General features: G+C 35.7%; 2 protein-coding genes across 2 annotated transcripts; both read left to right on the forward strand.

Moving 5' to 3' along the window:
- Positions 1-3,018: 3,018 nt before the first annotated feature.
- On the forward strand, positions 3,019-19,496 carry ndufs2 (NADH:ubiquinone oxidoreductase core subunit S2). Its single transcript, XM_084107788.1, has 14 exons — positions 3,019-3,177; positions 4,863-4,966; positions 5,058-5,248; positions 5,942-6,062; positions 6,258-6,370; positions 7,918-7,992; positions 8,752-8,829; positions 9,010-9,095; positions 10,577-10,696; positions 11,050-11,179; positions 15,073-15,168; positions 15,831-15,914; positions 16,559-16,616; positions 19,318-19,496. The coding sequence occupies exons 1-14, from the start codon at positions 3,077-3,079 to the stop codon at positions 19,353-19,355; spliced, it is 1,395 nt and encodes a 464-aa protein (XP_083963914.1). The 5' UTR covers positions 3,019-3,076; the 3' UTR covers positions 19,356-19,496.
- A 332-nt stretch (positions 19,497-19,828) lies between these two features.
- On the forward strand, positions 19,829-26,742 carry fcer1g (Fc epsilon receptor IgFc epsilon receptor Ig). Its single transcript, XM_084108180.1, has 5 exons — positions 19,829-20,030; positions 22,357-22,454; positions 23,160-23,192; positions 23,933-23,959; positions 25,895-26,742. Exons 1-5 carry the CDS (start codon positions 19,964-19,966, stop codon positions 25,955-25,957), a joined length of 288 nt encoding a protein of 95 aa, XP_083964306.1. The 5' UTR covers positions 19,829-19,963; the 3' UTR covers positions 25,958-26,742.
- Positions 26,743-26,971: the final 229 nt, after the last annotated feature.

A 26,971-nucleotide genomic window follows, 5' to 3' on the forward strand; every position in this document is an offset into this window, starting at 1 on the left:
CATTGAATGTGTGGTTTATATATAAATTTACTGTTCATTCTTGTGTTTGGGAATGTAATTTCTAGCGTTAGTTTAATTACAAACTGGCGTCAGCTTTAAGATATAAAAAATATGAGAACTTTATTGTTTATAGGACCACATACATTTTTCATGAATACAGTAATATAGGCCAAGTTTTAATACAGTTTTTAAAGAATATTCCTTAAGGACCACTGCACACACATATATATATATATATATATATATATATATATATATATATACACACACACACACACACACACACACACACACACAGAAGTTTATACGTAGCCTATAAGTAGCCTATATATATAAAAAAATCTTATAATCTCTTGTAAGTACAGTAATATTGTGACATATTATTGCAATTTAAAATATCTGATTTCTATTTAAATATATTTTAAAATGTAATTTATTCCTGTGATCAAAGCTGAATTTTCAGCATCATTACTCCAGTCTTCAGTGTCACATGATCCTTCAGAAATCATTCTAATATGCTGATTTGCTGCTCAAGAAACATTTATTATTATTATTATTAATGTTGAAAACAGTTGTGCTGCTTAATATTTTTTTGGAAACTAGTTTTTTTTTCTTCAGGATTCTTTGATGAACAACAAGTTTGAATAAACAGCATATATTTGAAATAGAAATCTTTTGCAACATTTTAAATGTATTTACTGTCACTTTTAATCAAATTAATGTGTCCTTGCTGAACATAAATGTATTAAAAATATAAGTATAGAAAGTATTAATTTCTTTAAAAAAAATATCTAACTGACCAAACTTTTGAACGAATATCTGCTATAAATATTATATCAACAATTACATCATACCTGTAAAATTAACTACAAATATCACGAACATAAAGTATTAAAATGTACCATATCATGATAATAGTCTACTATGTATAACACAGTAGCTGTACTGTACCTGTAGAGCTCAGCACACAGCGACCGGATCTTTGAGTTCGTGAATTGAGTCGATTCGTTAACGAATCAGTCAGTTCGATTAGCCTAATTCAGGGGGTGGACTGGTCACTGTCCTGCAGGGTTTAGCTCCAACTTGCCTCAACACACCTGCCTGGAAGTTTCTAGTATGCCTAGTAAGCTAGTTGAACTCTGCAGGACAGTGACTCTCTCCAGGAGCAGGATTGGACACCCCTGGTCAAATTCATTGAAAGCAACCGACTCAAAAGAACGATTCGCTCAAGAATCGAATTGGTTCGGTTCTCGTGTCTAACTCCGATAATCCGGTTGCAACGATTCTTCAGAAAGAGAATTAGTGGAGGATGGCAAAAATTTCACAACAAATAGGGTACTTTTAAATTCCACATCAGCAGTTGCATTTATCCATAAAACTATAACTACAGAGTCGACGGATTTGTGTGCAGTTATAATGCGCACTGAACCTACAACTTAACCCTATCTCATTGAAAGCAGTATATGATTAATTAGGGCGGTTCGGATGTATAATTTATCAATCTGCTTCGAGAACATTAATAAAAAAGTTGGATGTGATTCAATATCAGGGATTGAGACTCTGTTGTGGTGCTTTTAAAACAACACCAGTAGCAGCATTACAAGTAGAAATGAACGAAATGCCATTAGATATCTGAAGAAATCAGATAGTATTATCGTATTGGGTAAATTTAAAAGGGCATAAGGAAAATCACCCGACTCAGAAGGTGTTACAACCTTGTCAAGAAAAGGAAAGACGACAGAATAAGAGTTTTGGTTGGATAATAGATACAAGAGGATAGGGATAGGAGATATAAAGATAAGCCCCACTGTGCCATTATCTAGTGTCCCACCTTGGCTATTAGGGGAATTAGGGGTAGATTTGCACCTTTTAGGGTGGAAAAAAGAGAGAAGTATTGACAGGATTCAGCTTAGTAGATATTTAGAGGAAAATTATTCTATGTTTATTAAGATATATAGGCCTACTGATGCATCAAAAACAGATGATAATAGAGTAGGAGCTGCGTTCATTATACCAGAAATAGCCTAAATATTATGTTATGTAAAAGAGTTAATGATAAATTGTCAGTGTTTACAGGAGAAATGTTGGCCATTCTTTTAGCCCTTGAGTGGGTAGAAAATAGTAAGCCAAACAAAGTGTTAATAGGGTCAGATTCAAGTAGTGCACTAACCAGTTTCAAAAACATGCAGTCAGAAGCAAGACAGGACATTATGTTGGAAATAGCCCAAATTGTTTACAGGATCAATAAAGTAGGAGTAATAGTGACATTTATCTGGATTCCAGCCCATATAGGAGTAGTTGGAAATGAATTAGCAGATAAATATGCAAAAAATGCAACAACAAAAAAAACAGAGGTAGATATGGCAGTAAGTTATAGTAAGGCGGAAGTTAAAAGCATAATCAAAACAGAAATGAAAAAGAAGTGGCAAGAGAAGTGGAATATAGAAACAAAAGCGAGAATGTTCTATAGTATCCAGAAGAAGGTAGGAGGAATGAGAGAAAATAATAGAAATAAAAAGGAAGAGGACATTATTTCGAGAATGAGATTTGGGCATACTGGATTAAATAGTACACTTAAAATAATAGGGAAACATGAACCAGGGTTGTGTGAGCAGTGTAATAGTATAAGAGCAGTGTAATTATTAATTGTCATAGGTATAAGCAGGAAAGGATGATTCTGAAAGATAGGCTTCATTAGATTTGAAATGAAGGAAATATTACAGGGCATGTTGGGTATAGAGCAATATTTAGTTTTTTGGAAAAAACTGGGCTCATTAGAAGGATATGAGTTTAATTGTTAGTAAAATTGTATTAATAATGTTGTGAATGATAATGTATTAATATTAATAATTTTATTAGATATTTATTTATTTAGTAGTGAGTAAAGTAGGCTATTTTGATCCACACTCCATTTCAGAAGGTGGCGGTAATGCACATTAAAAAGTTGTTTGCCAACCGCCAATCAGAAGTAGAAGAAGAAGAAGAGCTTTAACCCTCCCGCCGGCAGATGGCGACAGAGCCGCAGTAAAGCTCCGTTACGAGATCACCGCAGAAACAGCGGCTGACAGGAGGGAAGATGGCGGCGACAATGCTGAGGTCGCTCTCCAGGCTCGGACGTCCTTCAGTCATTTTAAACGGTCATCTCAGCACTCCAGCCTGTGCTCTGCTTCAGAAGAGGTACACACATTATATTCACCAGTATCGTGAAATTTAAGCATTGGGTTCGTTAGATAGCGGCTTGCTTCTGTCAATGTTATCAGGATTAGATAACCAGTATTTCTGCGACTTCGAGTTTCTGTCAAGCATGGAAATGTACAATATTACTAAACTACCTGTTAATTCTTATTATTGCATGTCACTATTTGATTGTCATTTCCCCCCCTCCGCCAAAGTTTTGATTAACTGCTGTAAATGAGCATGTAACGTTAGCCGGTGGAGATTAAACATGAGCAGTAAACAAACAACTCCTAGTTTTAAAAATGGATCTTTTTTTCCCAATTACTTGTACATCTGCTTTGCTTTATGTTTTGAAATGTCCGACAACGCAAACCTATCTTAATATCTGTAGAAAAAGTGGCCTACAGAAAGTACTGAAGCCACACATCACACTGTTTGAATGTCATTGCATTAGATAACAATCACACAAACAATAACAATCACACAAGCACCGTTTTCCAGCAAAACATTTCAGTCAGATGTGTTTTGTTGTTGTTGTTTTAATTTTTAAACGATTGATATAGTTCAAAATGAAGACAAAGTTTGGGCACTTTTTAAAAGAGAAAACAAAACTGACAATTATTTTTGTTTTGTGTGGAATATTGCATGATTTAACTGTGCACATCATTTTTCTTCATGTGCCTTTGTAATCTTTAATCAAAATGACTTCTCTGATGTGTTTACTGACATGAGGGCGGGACAACCTGTCACTCACATGAGATCGGCCAATAGCAAACCACAACAAGCCAATTAATTCATAATTGACAAAATCAAGTCCCGCCCCACTTTTTTTTTTGCTTGTTCTAGAAGTAGTGGCTATGTCACAATATGGAAGAAAAGACTCACAACCTCCCGTTTCATGCCGACTTTAAAAATGATTAGTTTTATGGCATTAGATAGCCTAATTCATAACTTAAATATAAGTGTGGCTTACAAATATATAATGAGGCCACTGTGTAAATGCTGACATCTTGTAATTTGTAAACTCGCCATTCTTGTTCTTGAAGTTTGAGTGTATATCTCTGTGCATTATGTGTGCAAGTCAATCAAAAAATCAGTGTTCGTGTACTTATGCACTTTCCTATGCCATTTCGTAGTATAAATTGTAGTATTTGTTTAATGACAACATAACCTTATAAAGTTCGTACACTACATGGTCGGGTACATAGGGTTACACTTTTTTTTTGGTAACACTTTATTTTACAGTGTCCTTGTTACATATGTTATATGTACTTACCATAGTAATAACAGTAAAATATGCATAATTGCATGCAACTAACCCTCAACCAAATCCTAACCCTATAGTAAGTACATGTAGTTGTTTAATATTACTCGGTACTTAAATATATAATTACATTGTAACAATGACACCTTGAAATAAAGTGTAACCCATTTTTTTAAAGGTATCTTTGTTACACTGTACTTAAACAAATATTAAGTAATAAGTAATATTAAGTAACTCCATGTACTTACTATAGGAGTTGGTTTAGGGTTAGTCACATGTAATTATGCATAATTTATACTTATTACTTTAGTAACTTCATGTAACGTGTAACAATGACATTGTCAAATAAAGTGTTACCGCACATAGTGTATAGTGTGTCATTTGGGATGACTCAACGAATGTGTGTTTCCTGTCTGTCCAGGCAGAAGCAATGGCAGCCAGATGTGGAGTGGGCAGAGCAGTACGCTGGAGCGGTGATGTACCCCACTGCCATCACTGAGAAGTGGGCTCCTCCACCGTGGAACGGTTGGTTTGATTTTGGCTTAGTGTCTTCCGTATTTACACAATCACCATATAAGGCCAACCACAGTATTGAAAAGATCTTCATCTCTCTCAGATAAGGACCCACCAGCAGAGAAGGAGGTGTCCAACCTCACCATTAACTTCGGCCCTCAGCACCCGGCGGCTCATGGAGTGCTGCGTCTGGTGTTGGAGCTCAGCGGAGAGTCGGTGAAGAAGTGCGACCCTCACATCGGCCTCCTGCACCGCGGCACAGAGAAACTCATCGAGTACAAGACGTATTTACAGGTACTTGAGACACTATATTACCAACTGCTTAGTTCAGTGTGCAAATATGTCATTTCTGTTCTAAAATGTAAGGAAGAAAATATTGAAAAAGGAAGGGACGGAGACTGATATGAAGATGTGAAATTACCTTTATCTTATTAGTTTTTTTTTTTTTAAATGCGTGGACAAAGTGTTCCTTTTGGGGGCATTTGCAATATATATATTTTTTGCAATACTCAGCATATCACAAAGTGCGCAATAATATCGCATCGTGGCATCATGATAATATCATATCATGGGGCCTCTGGTGATTCCCACACCTTCTACTTCCTCGGTAACATAAATAAACACAGCCACTTAATTCATGGAAAGAGATTTTATTTTGTCGCAAAATGTAGCTTTATTATTGCCCAGCTCTTTATATAAAGTGGGATCCTTATATATTTTTCTGATCCTGATATATTTATACCTTTAAATAAAGTGCAAATTGAACTGAAGTGGGATCCTCAATTTAGCTCTATTGATAAAATGTATTTCTTTAAAGCAATGTAAGTCACTTTGGATAAAACTGTCTGTTGAACTTAAATTATAGAAATGTTATATGTCATTAAAAAAAAGCTGTCATAACTGCTGTTTTTTGATACTTTATTATGCTGTTGTCTGTTATTGAATATTATTGGCTATATTAATGTGTGTGTGTTTGTGTTGCTGCAGGCTCTTCCATACTTCGACAGGCTTGACTATGTGTCCATGATGTGTAATGAGCAGGCATATTCTCTAGCTGTAGAAAAGCTGCTTAACATCCAGGCTCCGCCCCGCGCACAGTGGATCAGAGGTGAGGAACAAAAACTACAACGCTTTCAATCTGGTTTGCACTCATGAATCCAAATTAGATTTAAACCAGAGTTAATTTTTTCTAAAAGAAATCCCCCAAAAATTGCATAAACGATGTTACAGTTCCACAATGAATTGAGTTTGCATTGATTGTTGAATGTGTCAGCTGCATAAATGTGTTATATGGCCTCCGCAGTGCTGTATGGAGAAATGACCCGTATCCTGAACCACATCATGGGCGTCACCACCCACGCCCTCGACATCGGTGCCATGACTCCCTTCTTCTGGTTGTTTGAGGAGAGAGAGAAGGTAAAAACTTTTATTTGTTTTTTACAGAAAGGTAAACATGCATTTTGTTGGACATTTAAATGCGTTTAAAATGGTATTTTCCTGAGAACAGTAACTTTAAAGCAAATGTTGTAATGGGGTATACATGAATATAATTACAATAGAAAGATACATTTTTGTCTGTTTTTGTTTTTACTTTATTGGTTTCGAATGTAATGTTTACACTGATGAGCCAAAACATTATGAGCAGTCACAGGTGAAGCGCATATTGTTGATCATCTCCTAACAAGGCCACATATTAAGGTCTGGGTAGATTAGATGGGAAACAAACAATCAGTTCTCGTATTCAACGTGTTGGATGCAGGAGAAATGGGCAGGAATAAAGATCTGAGTGACTCTGACAAGGGCCAAATTGTTATGGCAAGGCGTCTGGGTCGGAGTGTCTCTGAAACGGCAAGGTTCGCTCCTGGTCAGCAGTGGTGAGAATTTACCAACAGTGTCCGAGGAGGGACAAACCACAAACAGCGACAGGGTGTGGGGAACCCAAGGCTCATCGATGCATGAGGACAAGGAAGGCTATCCCGTCTGGTCCGAGCCAACAGAAGGTCTACAAAATTTTAATGATGGTTATGAGAGAAAGCCACTGTAGCCGCAGACCAATCAGAGTGTCTATGATGACCCCTGTCCACCGTCGAAAGCGCTTACAATGGGCACGTGAGCGTCGGAACTGGACCTTGGAGCTGTGGAAGAAGGTCCTGTTTTCTTGTACATCACGTAGACAGCCGTGCGCGCCGTTTACCTGGGGAAGTGACGGCACCACGATCACTGTGGAACGATGACAAGCCGCTGGAGGAAGTGTGGTGATCTGGGAAACCCTGGGTCCAGCCATTCATGTGGATGCAAATTTGACACGTGCCACAAACCTAAAGATGGTTGCAGACCAGATACATCCTCTCATGACACTGGTGTTCCCTGGTGGAAGTGGCTCTTTCAGAAGGATAAAGCACCTGACGCACGGCACACATTGTTCAGGAATGGTTTGAGGAACATGATGAAGAGTTCTAGATGTTGCTCGGCCTCCAAACTCTCCAGATCTCAATCCAACTAAGCATCAGTGAGATGTGCTGGACCAACAAGTTTGATCCTCTCGCAACCTACAGGACTTGAAGGATCAGCTGCTAATGTCTTGGTGTCAGACACCACAGGACACCTTCAGGGGTTTCGTAGAGTCCACGCCTCGGCGGGTCGGCAAAGGACCAACAGCACATTAGGCAGGTGGTCGTAATGTTTTGGCTCATCTGTGTATATTTTAAATATACACTTATCACATAATATATAGCATAGCCTACATATATAAATTCTTCAGTTTGCACACTGGAGGACAACATTGGGGAGGATGTAGTAACTTTCTCTTTTAAAATAAAATACAAAAAAATAAAACCTGGCTTGTTTAAATCTGATTAATCAACAAATCTTTAGTTTCAGCCCTATACAAGATGCTATAAGCTGTTGTTTGTTTGTGTTGAACGTAGTTACCATTGAATTGTCTGTTTGTTGGTGTCTTGCAGATGTTTGAGTTCTATGAGAGAGTGTCTGGAGCCAGGATGCACGCTGCATACGTCAGACCCGGTGGAGTTCATCAGGTACGGTTTGATGAACATTAGCCATGTTTCCATCCACTTATTTTTATGCTAATTTTGGGATATCGCATAAAAAGATGCCAAGATTCACATGAATTCAAAAAGATTAGCATAAAAAACTTGTGCGCTCAATTGAGGCAGATTATTTTTTTATTCCCATAAGAGGACATGCGCATAAATTACGATAGAGACACATTTACCGTATAAATCCTTTGATGCTCAAAAAAAAGTGACTTTGTTTTAACAGTGGATGTGATTGGATAACTGGACTAACCAATGGATCAGTTTCATCGCACAGCATCTCAAATGTTGGTTTGATCATTCTGAAATGAGACAAAATCTGTCTTCAAAATGGTTGGGTTTAATTAGAAGCGTCTCACACGATTGTATTCCCAAACACAAGGTATTTGCCTCCGAACGCAAGAGACCATGACAGCGTTTATTGCGTTTCATCTGCGCGCTCTGAGGCGCAAGTCATTTATGATGGAGGACTGGCTTCCGCGATTGCAGCAATTTCCATTTTTATTACAGATATTTTGTGCCACTTTTCCATTTAGTGACAATTTTTCCATTTGAACATTTTGTTCTTGTGCCGTATTTGCAAATGTTTATTCGATATTCCAATTTTGAGCACGAGTCAAATTCACAACTTTGGATGGAAACATAGCTAATGTCATTATAACTGAAAAATCCTTATCTTTTCTGGTTATACTTAAATGTTATAACTTGTCTGCCTCAACCTGCTGATCACTCTTCTTGCAGGACTTGCCTCTTGGTCTCATGGACGACATCTATGAATGGTGCAAGAATTTCTCTATTCGCATTGATGAACTAGAGGAGGTATGTGCACCGAAATGCAACCGGTTTTACTCAAGAAAAGTGCTAGTTAGTATTAAATACATCTCTAAAATGGGATATTTGTCTTACTGAGCATGTAGATTAATGTTTATTTTTCAAAATGCATGTTTTCATTTGATTGGCAGTAATTATATGGAGTTTCTAAATGAATTATTGTTTCAGATGCTGACCAATAACCGTATCTGGAAGAACAGAACTGTTGGCATTGGTGTTATTGGGGCAGAGGATGCACTTAATTACGGCTTCAGGTAAAACAGTTTCTTATTATGAAGTCAATCTGATTGCTCAGAGCTGCAGCTCAAGTGTCTCACTCTCTCTCGCCTGCATACACAGAAGTTACTATTGTAGATGAGCTTACAGTAAAGCCCCTTTCACACAGCGCTTTGAACCCGGGAAATTGCCGGCAAATTGCCAGAGCGCCTTCTGTGTGAACGCAAACACGACCCGGGATTTATGCCGGGATCGATGCCGGGTTGGGGACCTAGTAACATTGCCGTGTTCAGTCCCGGAACTCGCGCTGTGTGAACAAAAGCCGTAATAATGCCGTGTCGTAGTGATGACGCTGAAGCCGGGATCGTTCCCCAGCTGTGAAACGGTGCGTAATGCGCAAGTTCATGATCGAATCAGAGAAAAAATGCACAGCCGTGTTTTTTTTCGAGAGAAATCGCAGCTCATAAGCAAACTTAAGACGCTGCTTAGAGACATTAAAGTCACATGTCTTTACGGGATTTTTACGGGTTGTGTGTGAACGCACTCTCTGATTCCGGAAAATCACTGGCAGTGTGAATGAACCAAAATCAAACGAACCCGGGTCAAATCCCGGGTCACTTTATCCGTGTATTTTCCGGAATCTCTGTGTGAAAGGGGCTTAAGTAATGGAGACAGACCAATTTATTTATAAATAAATCACAAACAGGAACAGAAGCAAAGTAATTTGCATGAAGGCATTTTGAATAAATCTTTGTATGGTGATTTATTCATCGTCATGGCTCAAGTAATGTGAAAAATCACCCACAAGTCAAGTGCAACACTGTATGTTAATGAGATGTTAATCTTAGACCACAGTGTATCTTAAGAAATGTATTATTATTATTATTATTATTATTATTATTATTAATAATAATAATAATAATAATAATAATAATAATAATAATGATGATGATAAAAATAACTTGGCATGTTTTATAATTATAATGTTAATAATGAGTAAATAAATAGAAAAGTTTACAGTTAATACTTAACAGTACAGTTTAATATTCAACTTTACAGTTTAAAGATAATATTTGGGGGGGGTTTTGTGTGTGAGAGACATATAAAGAGCAGTATTGCATAATTGACAGTGTCATCCACATAAATTAGTCATATTATTTAGATTTCGTGGAACTGAATGCATCAATTTTGCAATTAAATATTTTAATAGATAGTCCTAGGACCTTCCTCCTTTGGCTATAATACTAAATAATATTGTCCCTGACTACACAATAACATTGATTCAAGTTGAACATCACAGCTGTTACTATATCTGGTGTTTTAGGAAGTCATACAGGTTTTGAGCCTGATGATGACAGAATATTTAAATGTTTTGGTTGAACTATCCCTTTAAAATCTGTGTATGTGCTATTATTAATTGTACACAGCAAGCCTGATTGATGTTCACGGAGGATGTACATAGTATCCAGTAACTGAACTCTATTGAACGGTTGTTTAAATCGCTCTTGATCTCTTTCAGCGGAGTGATGCTCAGAGGTTCTGGTATTAAATGGGATCTGAGGAAGAGTCAACCATACGACAAATACGACGAGGTGGAGTTTGACGTGGCCGTTGGAAGTAATGGCGACTGCTATGACAGGTGACCACACATGTCAATGTTTTCTGCTTTAGATTGGGTTTAAGAGTTTCATGCAGCTCAATGACAGGAAATCTAAATGCAACCACAGGCTATAAATTGGTCTTAGACTCTGCTCAGCTTTCTCACCACATATGCTGATGGTATCACATGTGAAATGTGGAGTGAAAAGTGCCACTTAAAAAAAGATAAAATATGTTGTGAGAACGTGAGACAATCCGACTAAATATAATTTCATACTACGTTTTACATTAGGAGTTTGTACTGTAAATAACGTGATATCACAGATTGGTTTTGAAAATGTATTGCGTTCAAATATAGAAAGTGATGCAAGTATTCCTATGCTTAACTTTCAGATATCTGTGCCGTGTTGAGGAAATGAGGCAGTCTCTGCGTATCATGCTTCAGAGTCTCAACAAAATGCCTGCTGGAGAGATTAAAGTAGATGACGCCAAAATAGCCCCACCCAAGAGATCTGAGATGAAAGTAAGATATGTTTGCATATGTATCTTATGTTCAAATGGCAAGAAATGTGATTTCATAATGATTTGATAAGCTTATTTAAAGGTGCATTTTTGTCATTTCTGCACCAATAATGTCACTAAATGACTTTATTCATTATTCGTTTTTTCCAAACACTCCCCTCATTTTGGTCAGCCATACAGTCTTGCCCAAAACTCAAGCCATTGGTTGAGCCAATTTTTCTTTGTCGAGATGCTCAAACAAACAATGTTTTAAAGAACCACAGTGTTAAACACAACCTTTCCATCCATCTTCTTCCGCTTATCCGGGGCCGGGTCGGAGCCAGACAACCTTTAAATGGCTTAATTATAATTGTCTCTTCATATTCCATGGACATTAACCCCTGAAGGACATCGAAATAAGATGTTGGGGGGGGGGTCAAAGAAAGTAGTTTGTTTGTTTATTTGGATCCCCATCAACCTCTACCTAGGTAGTGGCTACTCTTTCTGGGGTCCCAACAATAAAATACAGAACTACATTATTCAACAACAATAACGCCCGTTTCACACATACTCCGTGTGCAGTGCAGGAGCAGCACGCGCTATAGTGCTTTCACATATACTGACCCACGGCTGTACCACAAACACATATTGACTATTTTTATTTCAAATCCAGATGTTATCAGCAACTTTTATTTAAAAAAAAAAAGTTTGTCAGCATTGCTATTCTCTTTGTACACATACACACTATTTAATAGACGTTTAAACAGTTTAAACAACGTATTATTCAATGCTTCTTCTATAGATTTATATATTAAGTTGCTCAAGCAAGTGGTAAAAGATTTAACCATGTACTTTTAATAAAATTGGAAAAAAAATTACTTAAAATTGACAAAAACAGCCGACTCTCATGCCTTTTCTTTTGCATTTAAATTTTAATACAACAAATCTTGCATATCACAAAGAACTTGTTTTTCCACCTCCATGAATGAGACGAGTGTTGTTCATATGTCGCCTTGCTGAGGTAAATTGTAGTTTTCCTTGCTTTACCCCGGTCTTAAAGTAAAAAAAGATGACTGTGAAAAATAGTAGTATTAAATTAAATACATTTATGATGAGATTACTACATTTTATTTAATTAAATACAATTATGGTGAGATTATTATATTTTCATGTCAATCTGTGTTCATTTTGACCACGAAACATGCGCTGTCACTTTAATTCAGTGCATGCAGCACAGCAAAAATAGACTCAGTGCGGAAACGATCGCTGCACTGCTGTATACGCACCGCTCCTGGAACGGATCGCCGGACCGCAGACCTGCTGTGTGAAAGCTCTAACCTGTTAACATGGGTACGGAAAAAAATACACACCGCAAACGGAGTATGTGTGAAACGGGCGTAAAAGTCCAGTCAATTAAACATACAAACCCAAAATTCATTCCAATATCAAAATCAACAGTTCATTATTGTAATATTGTGCCATTAAATATTCCTTTAAAGATTTTTTAAACCTCATTTTACGTGTTAAAAAAATATGTAATATCCGATGGCAAGTCTTTCCATATTTTCATTCCTCAGCCCTTTGTTTTGCATTGGTTTTTGAAATGGGAAGTAAAAAACATCCCTTTAAAGGTGCTGTATGTAGCTTTTTTACCAAAACGAATCCTTTTTTTATTGCCTGTGTGTGAAGGGGTTGTAATCTCACATTAAAAGTATCCACTTTGCGGGTTTTGCTATTACCTCTGAAAGCAAGTATTCTTATTTTTATGTGAAGGTCCTGGGTCGGATTTACCGCCAGTGACGTCACCTGCATGCGCGCTCCCGAGCCTCTCGCCTCGTCTCTAGCCTACTGACTTTGCACTCAACAGCGACGACACTGCAACTTATGACATGGATTTATGACTTATGCAACTTATGACATGTCTGATAACACTAAGAAACGACCTGCGCCCAGCAAAACACCGGCTCCAACACAAACTCCACATATTGATAAAAAAAAAAAAAAAAAAAAAGTTTTTTCTGCTGAAGCTCTTTGCTCAAGGCCAGACGTGAATCGGATGAACTTCGGGTAAAAAACACGAATCAACATCGGCAGGGCATTTGAATCATAGAGAGAAACCTTATCTACAAACCTAGAATGTACATTTCCTGAAGAAAATGTGAAGTTAGTGCTTGCAGTGGCAAAATTCGGCACGGTTGATAGGGTTCCATACTTATAATGGTAACATTACGAGCATGGAGCATTAGTTCAACGTCAAGCTGATAAAAGTAACCTATTATAGTAACGTTGCAGTGGGAGTTTACCTGAGTTTCCAGCATGTTGTGGGATGCTTTGTGTGTTGCGTCTCAGTCTGGCCGGTACCCACAGTGCTCGCTCATAAAGTCGAGCACGCGTAAGAGCACGCGCTTGTAAACTTATTGGTTGCAATCTGAAACATCACCGCTAGAGGTCGCTAAAAACTACATACAGCTCCTTTAATGCCTGCCTGGTATTAAAATTGACTAGTACTACTATACAAAAGTTGACAGTGCAGGGCATTAGGAACTCTAGACACTGAAATATTTCTTAAAAAAACATTATTCCTTCACCAGTGGCCAACCTAAAGTTTTGTGCATTGTTATTATATTAGTCCTACTATTACAGTTGAAAGTGCGGCTCTATTTAAGTCTTTACTTGATGCACTCGACCACAAATTTCTTTGCACATCTCTTTATGACTAACAGACCTCTTCCCATAACTGCTACCATATTTTCTGTTTTGACCACTTAAGCCTGCTGTCTAATATAACACCAAGAAGTCTTATTTCCTCTACGTGTTCAATAGGCATACTCTCTACAGACATATTTAACTGTGGTTTGGATTTAAAGTTAGAATTTGATCCAAACACAATGCTTTTGGTTTTGTTCAAATTTAGAGACAGCTTATTATTCCATTGTAATTGTATTCTAATTGTAATTCCTCATCCAAAGCAGTAGACAATTGCTCAATTGATGTTGCGGGTAAATATAATGTTGTATCATCTGCATACATGACTGTCCGTGCACACTTTAAAACAAGAGGAAGATCATTGGTAAAATGGAAAATAATAATGGTCTTAAGCAACTTCCTTGACCTTGAGGCACACCACATCTGAATAACTTCCTCCACTATAAAATACACATTGTCCCCTATTAGTCAGATAACGTTTAAATCAATGTACAGTATGAGAAGTACATTTATAACATTTCAGTTTGTCCAGCAATAATTTATGATCCAATACATAAAAAGCTGAGCTAATCATAATATCAGCATCATAAGTCTAGTAAAGTTTTTCATATTTTAATTTTATAAAAATGTAATACACATTTATAATTTATAACTAATAATCACTGCAATAACGATCCAATTATAGACTCTTAAGCATTTGTCTTTTTTGTCCAACTTTTTTTGCCCGGGCAGTGTACATATACAGTATATACATATGTTCATACATGTATATAATCGCTGTTTGGATTTAAATAGACAAATGCTTAAGAGTCTATGACTGGATCGTTATTGCAGTGATTATTATGTTTCTAGCATGTTATATGTTTTGGCAACAGTTCTTCTAACTCTTACTGATGGAGTGTGTAGCTTTTCATTTCTTAAACAACCATGTAGGAAGACTCATCATGGTCATATTCCAGGATGACATTTCAAAAAATCAGGCTCAAATTGTGAAAGAAAAGTGACTACTATAGAAGTTTACCCAACTGTGGCGACTTCCTCTTCTGGAAACCACATACATGTGAAAAGGGTCCGTTAAGAAATGAGAAAACATTTATATTATATAACAAGAAAAGCACACTTCGCCTTTAAGAAAAAAAGGTTTCAGACGTTTTCATGTTCGTGTCCTGTAACGTAAACTAACGGCCCTCTTGTTTTGTTTTCATGCAGACGTCAATGGAATCTCTCATTCATCACTTTAAGCTGTACACTGAAGGCTACCAGGTTCCTCCAGGAGCCACGTACACCGCTGTAGAGGCACCGAAGGTGAGTGCGACAGCAGTGACCTGCACACCATCCGTTCTCAAGAGAAATTATTGTTCAGTGGTTTTTGTTCGTCTTTTCATCCAGTATGGTGAGGTTTTGGGCGAATTTGTTAGTCAGCATGCACATGTGGGGAATGTGGGTTTCTAAAGTTATTGTCTCTGTGGTGCTTTGTAAAGGTATTTTTTTTGCGGTGCAGTTTTTAATCCAACAATGCCGCAACACAGCACGACCAGTGTATGTCTGATTCACGAATAAACGACTCTTATGACCTGGCCGTTATGTTAAGACTGTGTCTTAAGAACTCGCATAAACAACTAGTTAGGGCTAATCAGTCTTACTTTCCGGTATCAAATTAGACCAATCTATGTTTTTATGTAACTGACTTAAAAAATAAAGAAAGAAATTTGATGACTAACTTGCAGTTTATGCAACCGGCCCCTGGTTCTTTTCAGCCAATCAAAAACATACAATGCAACCAGTGTATTTTACTTTTTGACTGATCTCATAATTTGGCAACAGACTGCTGATAAATGCAATATGATTTACTTTTTAAGTATATAACTATTAAAACCATTAAGGAACCGGACTTATGAGGAATCAGACCCAGAATGTTTATATTCCCCATAATTCCCTTCCCTGAACTCGTTTGTGTTGTCCTGCAGGGTGAGTTTGGTGTGTATCTGGTGTCTGACGGGTCCAGCAGGCCTTACCGCTGCAAGATCAAGGCGCCTGGCTTTGCTCATTTGGTAATTAAATCAGTTATTGTTAATGCACTCACCAAAAATAATACACATTATATTATATTATATTATGCTTTGTAAATAATTAAAAGAACATACACTACAATTCAAAAGTTTGGGGTCAGAAAAATCTTTTATGTTTTTGAAAGAAGTCTCATTATGCTCATTAAGACTGCATGTTTTTGATCAGAAATACAGTAAAACAGTAATATTACAACCTGAAATAACTGTTCTATTTGAATATATTTTTTTAAATGTATTTTATTCCTGTGATGGTAAAGCTGAATTTTCAGCATCATTACTCCAGTCGTCAGTGTCACATGATCCTTCAGAAATCATTCTGATATGCTGATTTGTTGCTCAAGAAACATTTTTTATTATTATAAATGTTTAAAAGTTTACAAAATCTGCTTAATTTTGCAGAAGCCATGATTCACTTTTTGGATTGTCAGTATTTGCTTGTCAATTTTAATGCTTTGTTGCAAAACAAAAGTATCGATTCCTTTTTCTTCTTCAAAAAAAAGTCAAAGTCATAGTGAAATTAGTGTCCCCAAACTTTTGAATAGTAGTGTATGTAAAAAAAAAAAAGGTTTGATCTTTTTCCTGTTTGTGCTGTGATGTCACACAACGATGTGGTCTGTTTCTCTCAGGCTGGTTTAGATAAAATGTCTAAAGGACACATGCTTGCTGACGTGGTGGCAATCATCGGTAAGAACTAGTTCTTCCCTCTCTTACAGTTCAACATCTCAGTTCTGTCGGCTTTTTTAGTAAACTAGAGATTTGCATGTCACATCAATTTGTTGCTGAACTGCACATTTGTCTGAAGTATGAAAATTAAATAAAAGGCCAGTAACAGTTCATGATGATAAAAAATATGTATTAGTGCTTTCAATCGATTAAATAAAATTAACTAATTAATTGCACCTAACATTAAAGTTTTTAATTTATTTCTCTGTTGTAATAATTTCCACAATGAATCTCTTAAGATAAAGTAGAAACAACATACAGTACATTTATAGTGCTCTCAATCGACTAAATATTTTTTTAAATTTTTTACTAAATAATCACATTTTTCTGTAATGAATCGCACCTACCATTAAAGTTTTTAATATTTATATATTGTAATACTTTTCACAATGAGTCTATGTAGAAATGTAGATAATGATAATGTAGAGAAACAACATGAAGACAGTATATTTTAAATATTTGTTTAATGGCATCTTTTGACTAATCACTATGAATGAAGGCCAGTATCACTCATACTGATGTCTCTATTTCATGAATTTTCCACCTCAATTTTAGCCATTAGTTATAGCCATGAAAGTTATCAGTTTTAACATTAAATAGGCTTTAAAATATATAACAACTTTTAATTTAAGCGAACTTAAAACAATCTTCACATAAACCCATTATAATAAATGTCACATTTAGCAGTGACCTTCAATACATCAGGGCTCGATGCTTAGGGTTTTTCCATTGGCCTAGTTGGGCCAGTTCAGATTTTTACTTGCTCTGCTAAAATGCACAAAAAAAGTTATTGTTTTAGTTGTTTTTGACCCATGTAACCTTTAAGATTTTCCGGTAGGTCTAACAGGTGCATATTCAGAAATTAAATAATCAAACACTGCACAATCTTCACTGCATAAATTATAAAATGAATATAGATTAATCCTTATTAAAGCTTCAAAAGTTATTCAGTCAAGAGCAGAGTGATTTTCTCTTAGTCTTTTTTTCTTTTCTTTGATTAACGTGATGAATGACAGACAACAGCAGGTTTATTAAGCTGCATGACGCGGATCTGACACGCATGTTATTTTCTCAACTCTTTTCTAAAACTTTTTAACTCATTCAAGACCGTGCTAACGGGGATAGTCGACAACAGGAATTTTGATAATTTTAAGTTTTTGTCCGTTCAATGTGGCGCTGGCATTCTGTGTGTGCGTTTCGGGTGTTTGTTCACTGAGAGCAGCTTCACAGACAGCGTATTATTGCGCTTGAATGGTTTAATAGCACTTGAATGAATGATAATATACTGTACCGCAACCAAAGGATGACAGAAAAAAAAAGACGTTTTTTGATTTATATTTAATTAAGAGGTTGATTTTGACAGCCCTAGTATTTATGTAATAGTAAAAACCCTTCCTGTCTTGAGGCGATAACTATAATGATTCTAAAAATCGTTCTCAATATGAAAGAATAGCAGAGTTCACACCACAACTATAATGATAATGGCACAGAGAAGCAATATCATTGGACTCACTTTCAGAACGATTTTGTCCAGCTGATGACCAATAAAAACATTGACAGCCAATCAGAATCTGTCCTGCTTTAACTCGAGCATTTAAAGCGACAGACGACTTAACTGCAGTGCGCGCTTCGAATAAACAGAACGATATCAACAGCTAGTGTGGACGTCACGCTAATATAGTTATCGTTCTTGGTGTGAACGGGCCTTTTAGTCCAGTCCAAGTGTTGATATATCAGACTTCTCAAATAAACAGACTCAGAGCCGCGATGCTCCAGTTTACACTCTGCTTACAAATATTTTATTTGCTTACCGTCTCTCTGTCACTCTCCAAAGACTTCAATGATCCATTGAGCTTTTCCACACTTTGAGCTTCCTGCTTATTTAAATGCCTGTGAACACACAAAACAGTCAGAATGCTGCTTATATAATGCTTAACAGATCATTAGTTAATGAACATTTATATAGTTACAAATGTCTTGAAACCTTCATCATGTTAATTTCATATACATTCATTGCTTGTTAATGGCACATTAAAGTTATAACAAACTCAAAGATGTTGGCCAGTGCAGTGATATTATTGATTTTTCAGTGTATTTTCAGTAAAACTAAAGTCCATCTGCAACTAAGAACCGGTTTCATCCTAATGCATCCACTTTTTTTTTGCAATGCAGAAGTGAGCTATTTCCTGTGAATGTGCGACTTCCGATTCATTAGATACTATAGGGAAATAACGAGATTAAGAATAGAAAATTGCAGTAAACGGTCAACTAGTTGCGCTACAAGCCAGTGTGTGTTTATAATTACAACAATACATTAAAATAAGATAGTAAGAAATACCAGTTTGCAATATCAGGCAGCATAATCTTCAGAGACCTGAAGCCTGACACATTGACATAATAATTTGGATAGTAGTGATTATAATAAAGTAGTTTAAATATAAATAAGGGTTATTGCATAAGGGATATTGCACTCAGTTATTTCAGCCTGTCATTTCCTGTAGCAAAGTATTGCACTGCTATTTTTCTTATGCTTAATGCATTGATTCTGAAAATTAAACCGGGATAGGATGAAGAATAAAATGACACGTTTTGCAGAAATATCTTCAGTGTTTAATAACTGTTACGATGGCGACCTGAAACAACCTGTTGTCTCTTCCCACAGGCACTCAGGACATCGTGTTTGGTGAAGTGGACCGCTGATGACGCCGATGTGCTTCCCTGAGTGTCTGGTTATGATTCTGTCTTTGCAAGCCATTCTAGTGATGTTACGACAGAAGTTCCTCTTATTTCTCCTTGTAAATGCTTATGAAACCTAATAAATATTTTAAAACTTGGGAAAAAGCGCAATTTCTTTTTCAGAAGGTGCTTTTATCTAATGTGACTTGCAAGCAAGGAAGTGCTGCAATACGACGGTCTGTAAAAGTACAAATTGGCACGTAGAATCTGCAGATTGTTTATTTATATATATATATATATATATATATATATATGTGTATATATATATATATATATATATATGTGTATATATATATGAAAAAACTACAATTAAGCAGTTTTTAAAGCAGCCATAGGGTCAAATACTGATTCAGCATTTCCAAGGATCTGCGGTCTGAAGCGCATCACATGGCTTTCGGGCCTTTTTCCTCTTCGTCACTTACGGGTGGGGGTGGTTTAAACTTCAAAACGGACATATTTTCACCACAACTTCCCTCTTGTCTGCCTCTGATGTGCTTTTCACATCTGTTCACTGAAAGTCTTCTTTGGAGGTGTGTGTCCAGCGAGGTACTCGAGCAAAGCCCAAGTTTTAGATGATGATGATGAAGGTGGGGATGCCCTTCTCTCTTCTTTCTCTTTGGCTCAGCTTCGGCGTTGCTGGTAAGTGTTAAATATCAACGCTTCAATCTCAAATGAGCGATGCAGATTACAAGGAATTGTTTTGCGTGCTCTCGTCGACACAGAGCTTGCAGGTTGACAGACAAACTTTTAAAAAAATTTAAGCTTTTTGAAATCGAATGTCAATTAATGAATGCAAATGTATTATATTAACAACTTTCCCTTATTAGGGAAGGCCTAAGGGGTATTACAACATTTTAATCATGTATAACAAACTAAAGTTGAGTGTGAACATTTTTTTTTTTTTTTTTAAAGGTAGTCATTTTGTCCACTAAACTTGTGAAACTTAATATATTGCGATCACTGAGCTTCATTGTGTTTTTAGAGCCAAACTGTTTTGTTTCTAATCTGTTCATAAATTATGAAATGATGCCACTAAGAATAGTGCGCTCTGACCATTACTTGAATGTGGAAGTATGCCAGGATTTCATACAAGGTTTTGCTTCTGTATTTTGGCAGCGCTTTTAAAATGAAGCAAATGACGCTTAAAAACCCCAGTGCACATGTGTCAGTCCTGCAATACAGCATCTGTGGAAAAAAAAGAAAAGAAAAGTGAAGTGAAGAGTGAAGTCAGAGCCTTGGTTGGTTACTCGGTTCACTTTTCACATCTTTTGTTTTTTACAAGCCTTTTCTACATCAGAACATTGAAACAGTGTTTGAAATGAAACTGTGTTGCCAGGAAGTAGCCTCTCTTTAATCTGTAAACAAGCCTCGTACCACACAAATATGACCCTATATTTAAAAGACAAATGCTAAGCCAAAGTTCACAATAACAGAATAAATGCATGGGGCAATTTCCTCAATGTCTTGACTAGTGCTTGTGAAAGCGGTGCTTAATTTTAAGTTCTGTCTGTGTTAGTTCTGCTGGTCGCTGATCCACTTCCCTTCTGCCTCTCTGAGAACTAAACAACAAGGTTCAAAGATTTGAGCTTTGTAGCATTTTCGGTAACACTCTACAATAAGGTTCATTAGTTAACATTAGTTCATGTATTTACTAACATGAACTAACAATGAGCAATACATTTGTTACAGTATTTATTAATCTTTGTTAATGTTAGTTAATAAAAATCCAGCTGCTCATTGTTAGTTCATGTTAGTTCACAGTGCATTAATGTTAACAAATACAACATTTGATTTCAATAACGTATTAGTAAATGTTGAAATTAATATTAACTAAGATTAATAAATGCGGAAGAAGAAATGCTGTTCATTCTTTGTTCATGTTAACTAATGAATTTTATTGTAAAGTGTTACCGTATTTTCTATTATTCAATTACTTTCAATACTTTCATTCTAACAGATAAAAATGCAGTTAACGAGCAAAGGGAAATTCATCTACGAGAGACAAAAATAAAAATAAAAATCATGCATCTCGATCAAACAGTATTTGTGTTGCACTGGAATGAATCCAGTGATCCTGGAGCCATTAAAACAACACAATGTTTGAGTAGTTTAGTATAGCAAGTTATTTTGGATCATGCAGCGCTGTATCTATTGATTGTAATTGGATTAATTATGAGTATGTGGTGGTCAGCGGATTCATGTTTGCACTTGAAGGTTTCAGCGAAAAGAGAAGTAACACTATTCTGCGGGATATGATACTAAACATTGCACGTTCTCACTACGGTTTTTAACACTTAGCAACACTTTTTAGGACTTTGTGGAGTTAGTTTCTCACAAAAACCTTTACTTACAAATGCATTGCTTTTTGCTACATTTTCAGCGTTTAATATCAAAACTGTTACAGCAGATATACTGTAGATTTCTGATTTGTTGGTGTGTATTAGTGTCTGATTATTAGAATTTGTATTGTAAACATGTCTTATCTTTCATATAATCAAGATGATAGCATCACCAATGCAATTCCAATGATGTGATGCATATGCATCATCAGTACAATTAATGATGCATTTTTTAATTTTTTTATTAATGACCATACATTTACAGAGAATTGATCAAGTGTAAATTGATAATGTATTAAAATACAGCAGAGAAACTTTGTAAACGAGTTTTATTTTACAGTGTCCTTGTTACACATGTAGTTACTATAGTAATAACTATAAATTATGCATAAACCCTAATCCTATAATTACATGTAGTTAATTAATATCACTCAGTATTAAATGTACATGCAGTGTAACACACCTTCAAATAAAGTGTAACCTAGTTTATATATGAAGCTGTGACCTATAAAACTGACTCAGACCGTTTTATATAATATCAAAAATCATATTCTCACTGTTAATAACTGTCATAAAATACTTTAACTGAAGCACAATATATTGAGATTTTATTTTCATTTTTGCAGATGCAGTGAGTTTGAAAGAGCCGCAGATATGCTACATCTTGGACGCGGTTATGTTCGTCTATGGGGTCGTTCTCACGGTCCTGTACTGCAGAATGAAGGTACTGTATATGTGATCAAACTCTTTAACAGTTTAAACTCTGAAAGTCATAATCACGGCATCATCAAGTGTAGTGTGTTCAATCCTTTAAACATTAAGACTAACTGGCAAAGTTGGAGTTAACTAGCTGGCAAAGTTGGAGTTAACTAGCTGGCAAAGTTACTTACAAAAAGCTTAAGTGTGTTTTTTATCTTTTGTATTTTGCATGGGAAATCAAGATTGAATGATTTGAATAAATAAATTGAATAATTGGTAACACTTTACAATAAGGTTCATTAGTTAACATTAGTTAATATATTAACTAGCATGAACTAACCATGAGCAATACATTTGTTAATGTAATTGTTCATCTTTGTTAACGTTAGTTAATAAAAATAGTCATTGTTCATTAGCCTATTAGTTCATGCTAATTAATGTAGTTGACTAATGTTAACTAATGAACCTTATTGTAAAGTGTTACCGATTAATTTGTTCAAGGCTAGATTAAATCTCATAAAATAGACCGGATTTAAGTACATGCCATTCTGAAATTATTTGGTAAAAAGCTATTAACTTAACTTCATCTAATAATTTTAATACAGACAACTACTGTCTATCTAATATCTGTATATTCCATCCATCCATCCATCCATCCAATCATCCATCCAATCATCCATCCAATCATCCATCCATCCATCCATCCATCCATCCATCCATCCACCCTCAGATGCGAAGTAAACAAGCCGAAAAACTTTCAGGGGTAAGACTATCCATCCATCCATGCTAATTTATTCCACAGTATGTTCTATATACTGTATGTATATATATATATATATATGTGTGTTCTTTACTTAGGACAGCTTTGATGTACCTTTTTGATCAATTTCAAATGTTGACTACTGTATATAGCCTACTGTACATACATACAGTAAATATCACACATATATAGGCTACGCACACACACACATGCAATATGTTTACATATATTCTTCTTCTTCTTAAGGAAAAGGATTTTAAAATATAGAAAAACATAATTTAAGACACGGCTGTAACGATGGCCAGTACATTCTGAGACCAACAAATGACATTTATGCAGGTTAACTACTACTATTCTTAAATTAACCCTAACCTGACTTAAGGAGCAGTGTTTTTGTCCAGTTTGAGTCTCTGAAGACTCAATCTTGTGTTTCAATCTCTAAAATTATCTGTTTTTGCTAACTGTCCCTCTCCACCCACATCACACTTTAGCATCCTGTCGTGATCATTGTGTGAAGGCCTTTCTAAAAATTGCTGCTTTTCAGCATGCAACCTTTCACACAACACATACAGATCAAGCATACATCCTTTTCAGAAAGCTTATTATAATTCAACTAAAGAACATTGTTTAAACTTCATTAGACCTTATGTGACTGTCACTGAGCTTTGAAAAAACTTTGAAGCTCCATGTTTCATCTTTGTTACAGCCTTTCTAATGTGTTTATTCTTTCCGTTCGTTTACAGAAAAATGCCAGCGATGGGGTTTATGAGGTAACGTTATTCTTTTTGTGTTGTGGTTTTTTAATATTCCGTGTAGCAGTAAAATTAACCTTTCTTGTGTGTATGTCTATATTCTGTAGACCGAGCCAGTAGCGTTGGTCATTTTAATTTACCTATAAATAATAATACTGAAGTGATATTTCTATGACTGCGCGTGAAGTTGTCATAGCAACCAGAAGATACATCGCTAAATGACAAAAGGCTGCGCTAAATTTAGCAATAAACAGATTGAAAATGCACCATAAACACAATACTTTAAAGTAGGCTTTCATTAAGCAAATAAGGAAGTGAAAAAATGACTCACCCTTTGCTATAAGACTGTCGGGCTGTTCAAATTTTATCTGTTAATACGTTTGACTGGATTTATTAATTTATTTACAAAAAAAAAAAAAAAGATTTAAAATACCTACATAATCTTCATATTTACTTTTGAGTTGTAAATGTAATTTATTTGTAAAACTATAGGCCTTGCATCTTTCAGTCTCACCCGCATGCTAGGTACATTAATGCTGCCTTCAGTTCACGTGCTATAGGAAATGTCCTAATTCCGACTTATGAAGTCGTAAATACAATTATACAACAAGTTCTTTGTTGTCGGAAAGGACAAGAATCATGCAAGACACTGGGTTTATTCTTGCCTATTTATTTGTAAAATCTTCTTAAAGGGATAGTTCACCAAAAAATGGAAATTCTGTCATTATTTAGGCTATGCATCAACATGTTGTTCCAAACCTGAGTTTCTTTCTTCTGTTGAACAGAAAAGAAAATATTTTGAAGAATGTGGTAAACCAGACAGTTGACGGCACCCATCGACGTCACTTCCATAGTATTTTTTTACCTACTTTGGAAGTCAGTGAGGCCAGAAACAGTTTGAATACCTACATTCTTTAAAATATCTTCTTTTGTGTTCAACTGAAGAAAGAAACTCAATACAGGTTTGGGATGACTTGAGGGTGTGTAAATGATGACAAAATTTCCATTTTTTGTGTGAACTATCCCTTTAAAGTTAAAATGATATTTAGCATCCCATTCATTGACAACCATAAACATTCACTATCTAGTCAGCTTGCTGACAACTCTGAAAATTCAGTCAAAAAATGTTTCACAAATTTTCATTAATATAGTGTATACTTTTTTCTTGATTTACCTCAAAAGTAACAACATGCCCCATAGGTGTGGCACGTTGTAACATGACCATGACAGCTTAAAATGTTATCTGATCTAATAAAAAATATATATATAAAAGGAAAACTAAAATGCAATTATTAACTTTTTCATATAAAAGAATGGAACTTTTTAATAATTAAAAATAAAACATATTTTGAGTTTGACAACAAACACACCGCAAAACACAGCTATACAGCATAGTTCAAAGCATAACAATAATTAATAATTTCTTTAATAATTTTTTATTCACCTTTTTCTAATGGTTTCTCAAAAGAATATAATAGCATAGTTCAAAGGGGAAAACTGTAATGCAGTGTTACAATGATCCTCACCTGTGCAATGGGATTTAAACCCGGCTAGATCAGCATTAAAGAACGATCTCAACTGTTAAATAACAGATATAAGATTGAAATAATATCAGATTGAGATAATATCAAAACAGAGATGAGAAATGAACTTGAGAAATGTACTTTTGCTATGGTTAAATAAATGTTCAGTGATATCTTCCAAAGATTTTTTTAATTCTGGTGCAATTTCTACTCTATAGTGCTGATAAGGCAACTAGTAAATACACTAAGTTTCGTTATGACGGTATTATAATGAAAGCATGCAGTTTTTTTTTTGTTTTTTTTTGTATAGCATTTAACTGATGCATATTACGTTTCTGAAGCCTGTGGTTGATCTGGTGTAAGCTTCTATTGAAATGGCGCTCACTCTCTGCCACATCCGTTTTGTCCCTCTCTCTCCTCCACACCGCAGGGTCTCAAGCCTCATGATCAGGACACATACGAGACCATCAAAATGAAGAAAGGAAAACAATAAGACTCAAATCAAAAGTGGGAAGGAAGTTTCCGGACTCAGTTCCACTGTCATCTTAAGTGTGTCGCACCTGTAAATAAGCTTTCAACATTATCACAAGAACAACTTTTTGTGTTTATGTAGTATATGGTAATCACTTACATGTATTAGCAAATAATCAAACAGAATGCAAAATGTCTACTTTTCTACTTGTTTAATAATTTAAATAATATTTGTTTAATGAATGTATTTTTCTATCGGGCCTTTAAACTACATGTTTAGCTTCTAACATGTATACCACACTGCGTGTCACTTTTCTCGAGGCTAACTTCCTGCCCTGGCTTCTATAGCAACATGCCACCAACCCCAAAGAGTCCGAGTCATTTCCTGTTTTAAAGAGTGCATGAGTGGTCTGACAACATGTGCATCTGTCTTTGACCACAGGTATGAGAGATGGAAACAGAGCTGTGTTTGATTGTATATGTGTAGGCCTTTTTTTCCATTGGTTTAAGAGCGAGGGGTTATATTGCTTTGCTCTGAGACGATGTTTTCCTTTCTGCTACATGTGGCATCTTGGAGAACAACTCTATGTGTAACAAAAATGACACCTTTGATTGTCAGAATTTAATGTAAGAGTTACAATATAAGCTTAATTATGAGTTTGTAACTCTATTTTTTATTACAAGAGATTTAATACATTAAATACTTCCAAAAGTTTTGATTATTTTGGTTGTGTGGTTGTGATTGTTAATGCTTACAATGTTTATGATTAATATCCAATGAAATAAAATACATACAACTCTGACAAACAGTGCCTTTTCTTTTATTTAATTTTTTAACATTTCCTGTTGTGTTTTTTTAGCTTGACTACTGAAAGTGTGCCACTCTATTTTGATGGCCCACTCTACTAACTATAAGCAGAGGCGGACAGAGTACACAGCTACATTACTTGAGTAAAAGTACAGATACCCCTTGCTAAATTTTACTCAAGTACAAGTAAAAGTACTACAGTCAGATGTCTACTTAAGTAAAAGTACT

The sequence above is a fragment of the Abramis brama genome (assembly GCF_963993115.1).
Source record: "Abramis brama genome assembly, chromosome: 3".
Lineage (NCBI taxonomy): Eukaryota > Metazoa > Chordata > Actinopteri > Cypriniformes > Leuciscidae > Abramis > Abramis brama.